Source organism: Pelodiscus sinensis, chromosome 2 (genome assembly GCF_052426305.1).
Source record: "Pelodiscus sinensis isolate ZL-2025 chromosome 2, ASM5242630v1, whole genome shotgun sequence".
Lineage (NCBI taxonomy): Eukaryota > Metazoa > Chordata > Testudines > Trionychidae > Pelodiscus > Pelodiscus sinensis.
The window spans coordinates 194,522,306-194,528,757 of NC_143053.1; the positions used below are offsets into that span (position 1 = coordinate 194,522,306).

At 42.0% G+C, this 6,452-nt stretch overlaps 1 protein-coding gene across 1 annotated transcript in view; it reads right to left on the reverse strand.

Annotated features, from left to right (window-relative positions):
- Nucleotides 1-6,075, reverse strand: part of KCNH8 (potassium voltage-gated channel subfamily H member 8) — a 314,900-nt gene extending 308,825 nt beyond the window's left edge. The window contains exon 1 of the mRNA XM_006120171.5: nucleotides 5,568-6,075. Within this exon, the coding sequence (XP_006120233.2) occupies nucleotides 5,568-5,643 (76 nt within the window). The 5' untranslated portion in view covers nucleotides 5,644-6,075. The remainder of the gene's footprint in view (nucleotides 1-5,567) is intronic.
- Nucleotides 6,076-6,452: the final 377 nt, after the last annotated feature.

The window sequence follows — 6,452 nt, forward strand, 5'->3', positions numbered from 1 at the left end:
CCTGTCACTTAAACACTGGCACACTGCACAGGCCCTTCTAATGTCTTTGAGGATTTAGATTCCCTCTGATAACAGGATTTAGGCTTGGGATCAGTAACCCATTCTAACTTGCACAAAGCCAGACAGGTAGTTTCTTCCCCATTTATAACCCAGCCACCTTTCCTCAAGGATTCTTATATTTGCCATTGTTTCATTTCCTGTGGGTTTCTCCCTTAACAGCCTCTTTTTATTTAACTCCTGGTAGTTAAGCAAATAAATATGAAATAACTTGAACTGCATATCTATAAAAATAAAACTCAAATTTATTCTCCACATTTAGTGAAAAAAAATACTGCTTTGTACTTCTGCTAGCAATTCAAAGCCTAACTTAAGAGCTAGAGTCAGTCTGTCTTGTTTACCCATTTCAAATTAGTAACACTTTTACAAACACATTGACAAAGATGAGTCTTCATATATGTCATTCAAATTGTGAGTGGAAAACAAACAGTGTAATGTCTCAGTATAAGTTCTCCCACAGTCATCACAGTTAATGGTGAGCAAGAAGCTAATAACTCATCCTAACTCTGAAGTCCTAGATTCAGTTTACAGAGCTAGCAATCGGGGGAAAGCATATAATTTGGAATTTAAGAACAACTGCTATAGAAGGCACTGAAAGAAACTATAAAATGCCAGATTTTCATCTTTACACAGAGGTTTTAGGGAATAATATCACACTGAGAAATAGCAGGGTATTTTCTGCACAATTTTGTTAGGCCTGTCCATTTACTAAAATAGAGTTTAACCTTCCTTCAACCATTCAGAACATAAGAGGAAGCAACATCAGACTCTGATGTGGAAAACATTTCCAATATATAGTATAGATTGAAGAGCTTTTTGGAAAGTTTTTGAAATTTGTGAAAAAAATTGAGATTTTGATAAAAAAATCCCCTACAAAATAAGACAAAAATATCAATAGAGGAAAACTGTTCAAAGAAATAAAAATACCTAATGTTTTGCTTTGACTTCAGCCATTTGTTACTAAAAATAAGCTATAGTTTAAAATTTGAAATGAAAAATTTTGAACCGGAAAACTAGCATTTTTCTTGTTGAAAATACCAGTTAAATGTTTTGAAAATTTTGAAGGTTTCCTTTCCATTTTGTTTAAGAAAATATTTCTCAGAAATAACCCTTTCCCACAAAAAGTTTTGGTTTTGATTAATCAGAGTTTACCAATTAAAAGTATTCCTTGGAGAAATTCCTGAGGGCTTTACTATATTGTGGGGTTCAAATCATGGGTTTTGAATAGGGTTAAAATTTTTTTACATAATTTCATGAAAGATGGGGACATCAGTGGTTATTACCAAGGAAGAGCAGGGATGCAAAACCATGTTCTGAAGTGTTCCTAACCTCTGTTTGCCAAAGCATGGAATGGGTAACAGGGAATGGATCACTTGATAGTTAACTATTCAATTTATTACCTCTGAAGCACCTGGCATTGGCCATTGTTGGAAGACAGAATACTAAGCTAGATGGACCAGAGGCCTGACCTACTATAGCCATTCTTATGTGCCCCCAGGCACAGCTTCAAGACAGTAGCAATATGAAGGGACAGCATCAGGTGGTTTCTGGCATAAAGAGGGAGCATAACTGTTGCTACACACCCTCAAGGGATGCAGTCTTTAACTTCAGGTGTCCACACCCTGCTTTGCATGTGAGCTAGTGGGAGTTCTGCTTTCGGGCATAAATGTGTTGTCAGGGATCATGGCTCCTGGCTCCCTGTTACTGACATGTATTCAACAGTTTGACGATGCACTGAAATATAGACAATGAACACAGATATATGATACAACTAAAATGACAACTATAAAAGTTCTGAATAACCAAAGAACATCATAAACCTAACATTGATTTTGGGGCTGCCCATTATTTACAAATGTTCTAGATTCTTCATTCCCACCTCTCCCTATGTCTACATTGGCAAGATTTTGCGCAAAAGCATCTGCTTTTGCACAAAATCTTGCCACCTGTGTACACTGGCCACGAGTACTTGCGCAAGAACACTGATGTTCTAATGTATAAAATCAGTGCTTCTTGTGCAAATACTCCGACGCGCCTGCTCAGGGATAAGATCTCTTGCGCAACTGTTCTTGCGCAAGACACCAGTGTAGACAGGCAACATCAATTTATTGCACAAGAAAGCCCGATGTTTAAAATGCCCATCGGAGCTTTCTTGCACAAGAGCATCTACACTGGCACAGATGCTTTTGCGCAAAAGCACATCTCTTGCACAAAAGCACTTGCCAGTGTAGATGCTCTCTTGCGCAAATACTTTAACGCAAAAACTCTTGTGTTAAAAGTATTTGCACAAAATCTTGCCAATGTAGACGTAGCCCCAGAGAGTATTTCATGATAGGGTAAGTTGTCACAACATTAAAACCAAGAGAGATATCATATTAATGAATTTATCAAAGTTCTATGCAAAGTTAAGCATATTTTTCAATGTTTTCTGGAATCCTTTTCTGCACTGTTGCCCAGAATTAGAATTAATTCTCCTCTGGATTAAAGATGCATTGGTGGATTAGTCTATCATTGATGACAACAAAATATATCCTTCCCAAAGGCTTAAAATAAAAGGTCTGTTAACTACAGACAGCATCACTGTATCAAAACATGCAGAAAAATATTTATAACAGGATATCATCAATTCTGAAGTCAAAATAGTTTATGTAACATAGCCTGTGTTTAATACTGAACTAAATGTATACAATTTATAATCATATTTAAAACACATGCAGGGTCTGATCCTGTAAGGGGTTGTACTTTGAATAACTTATTAATCTTGTAGTATCCTTGATATTCCTAACTGTTCAGATGAGTAATCTAACTCACTTGCTTAAGAGTTTGCTGATTTGGGCCCAGAGTTTGTGCTAGTTTTTACAAAACTATGTTATCCCCCCATATGAATAAACAAGCATGTTAACTACCACAGAAATAAGGACTTTGCAAGTAAGTGTATGCTTTAAAAAAGCCAACTAGATCACATCAAATCAGCTTCAAAGTGATTTTTTTTCAGATTTAAAATTCCATTGTGTTATGTGCACTGTCATTCTACAAAGACCAATCTAATTTAATAATTAGTTATGTTTTAATTAATGTATTTGAAGAATACAAAATGTATTCTCTACTTCAGTGGATCTCAACCAGAGATACATGTAATCCTGGAGTTACACAAAGATCTTCCAGGGGGTACATCAACTCATCTAGAGAAATGATTTTACAACAAGCTACATAAAATACGCTAGTGAAATCAGTACAAACTCAAATTTCATACAGACAAAATGAGAAAAGAAAGCAACTTCAATAATAATGCTTTGTCACACTTTTATATTTTTATATCAGATTTTCTTAACAAGTAGGTTTTAAGTGAAGTGAAATTTGTATTACACAAGATAAATCAGACTCCTGAACTGGGTGAAGTAATCTGGAAAGGTTGAAAACTACTGATCTATAAATTAAGAGCCAAATGGTGTTTGTTTTATACCAAATAGCACTATTCTCCACAAATAATCCAATCCCACTCAGAAATGTACAACCAATGAATTTTTGGAGCAGAAAGGCAGAAATATATTTGTTCATGATAATGTCTTCTACATAATGCCCAAGTTCTGTTCAAAGGCAAAATCTCCATTGAAACCAATGGGGATTTTTCTCAGTAGAGACATCAAAAAGATGTTTCCCATTACTTTGTGCAAAAGTGTATTACTATGTGTGAACATTATTGCTAATATTAAACATTTTAAAATAAGTCAAGTAGATTTTTTTCAATAACTTCAGAATATATTAACTAAGATACTATACTTAACATGATTTTTAAAAGCCTTCCAAACCAAGGGAGAGAAAAGGGGGTGAGGTAATATATTTTATTGGACCAACTTCTGTTAGTGAGAAAGACAAGCTTTAGAGTTAAATGGGGCTCTTCTTCAGGTCTCATGCAAAATTTGACACTCCCTTAAAAACTCAAAAGCATTCAAAGACACATGTTGCTGTTAGAATGGAGAGTGGATTGACCAGAGCAGCTAAACTGAAGCAATAATTCTTTTATTGTGCATAAATTGAGAACTTATAAAGTTTCAACTAGCCTCCCTCCCCAAAAAAGTTCCAAATGCTAAGGTATCATTCTGAACACAGACAATAAAATTATTCATAGCAAAGTCTAAATAATTCAAAACCTATATTTCACAGTAGGAGAGTGTAACCAGTTTGATCCTCCCAAAATAAATGGTCTCCAAAGTGCATTTTAGTAAATCACCCCTCTCCCCATTTTGTTCGGTCCTTTGACGTGGAAGCCACTGTAAGGAGTTTTTTAAGCAGACAGCGGTAGGGATTTTGCCAATCAAGTGACAACAGCATCTACAAAAACTTTACAACATGAAATCTGCCAGAATTGATCTCTAGTAAATAACACCCGGGTAATTGATTGTAAACTCTAAGTGAAAAAAGTGACTTGGAATCCACTAACAAAACAAATATTACTCTTTAGGGCACATCTACTCTAAGAATTACTTGATAATGAAATATAGATTTAAAGCACCCCTTAATCATGTTCTCAAGATACTCTCACACTAAAGATACAGTTGTAACCTGAGTTAATGATTCTGTTGATCTGCGTAACTATTTGTGACTTGAGATTTTAGGATTCACTGATATAATGATTGAGCTCAGTTTTCTTCATCGCAGGCCAAAATAGTAATAAAAATACAATGGTCGGGAGGCATATACACATCAAAATGTTTGCCAGAAAATAAAAGACTAAGAGAAATGAGTTTGAAGATTTTATTTTCACTCCAGTGTGAATCGTTTGAGATTCCCCCCGCCCATTCCCTAAAAGGGTGGGGGGGATTTACGTTGGCGGAAAGTTCTCTCCCGCTGGTGTGTGTTTAACCTATAATAACGACTAACAGCTCATTAAGTACAGGGAGTCCTAAACAACAGCCTAGAGCCTCCAGTGGCAAATTATTTCCCCGCACCTGAACAAACTCCACATATTGATGCAGCAAACCGCAAGGGAACCGCTGAGCTGGGATTGACCCGAGCAGCAGCAGCGAGCACCAGGTGCTCGTGGGAAACGAGGAACAGCTGGAGGCAAAGTACCAGCAGAGGCTGAGGCGAAGGAGCTGTCCAAGGTGCTGAAAGCTCGCGTCCACTCGGCTAGCAGCCCAGTTCATCTCACTCAGCAGCGCGCGCGCATACACACCCCGCGCAGCTGTCCGGCCAAGGCAAAACCCGATTAAAGGCTGAAATCTGGCCCGAGAGACTTAAACAAAGAGATTCCCCCCGAGCCGCGTCTTAAACCTACGCCCACCCCACCCGCCCGCAAAACACGCAGCTGGCACTAGGGCGACGGTCAGGGGCGCGGAGCCCCGGGACGCTGCAGCAGTAGCAGGTGGAGCCTGCAACTTCTCTCCCGAGAGCCGGGCCGGGGCTAACCGCGCGAGCCCCCCAAAGAGGCAGCCGCCTGCGGCACGGCAGGGAGCACCCGTCCCAGCCGCACAGCCCCACGCCAGACCCCCACTCCCGCCCCGACTCACGCGTGCCGTCGAAGCGCGTGGCGATGGTGTCGAGGAAGGTGTTCTGCGGGGCCAGCAAGCCTTTCATCACCGGCATCTTTCCAGCGCGGTGCGAAATTCCCCATCAAACTTTACCCGGGAAGGGGGACGCGCAAAGAAAGTGCACGGGGCCGGGGGAGGGGAGGCAGGGGGCGGGGAAAGGGGGCAGAGCAGGGGCCGCTACGACTTCGCCTCGCCCGGCAAGCGCCCGTCTGGCCGGCCGTGAGCAGGCTAGCGCCAGAGAGCGGCGCCTCCCCCCTTCCACCAGCTGCCCGGCTCCCGCCCGCCGGCTGAGCCCGCTCGCAGCCGCCGCGCGCTCCATCCCCCCCTGATTGGCTGGCGGGAGAGACCCGGGGAGGAGGGTGCGCGCGTGGCGAGGAGCGGGAGGAGGGGTGGGGGGGTTCCTTGCACGACTTGGGAACCACCGCTGCGTGGCTCAGGGGCTGCTCAGTTCGTTCAGCCCTGTCGGAGAGGGTGGGCGTGAAGGGGGGCGCTGTGTGTGTGTGTGCAGAACCGGCGGAGTCCCGGGGGAAATACAAGCTGGTGCAAGGAACTGAGCGCAAGTTGAGGGTGTGATCACCCGACACCTGCTCGCGGGAAGGGAACAGCTGAGGCTGCCGCACCCAGCCAAGCACCCCCGCTCCAGCTCACCCCAGCCTAGTGCTTAAAGAGCAAACTCACCAATGCAATCCAGAAGGTAATGAATCCCAACACAGTACAGCTGCGAAAACCTGGTTCCAGACGCTTTGGGGGTCTCAATCCTCTTAGTTGTGCTGACTAAACAGAACACAAGCATCCAGGCTCCATTTCAAGCCCCAGCATCTATATCCAGCTCAAAACAATATTGTTGCTTATACCCAAATCCTC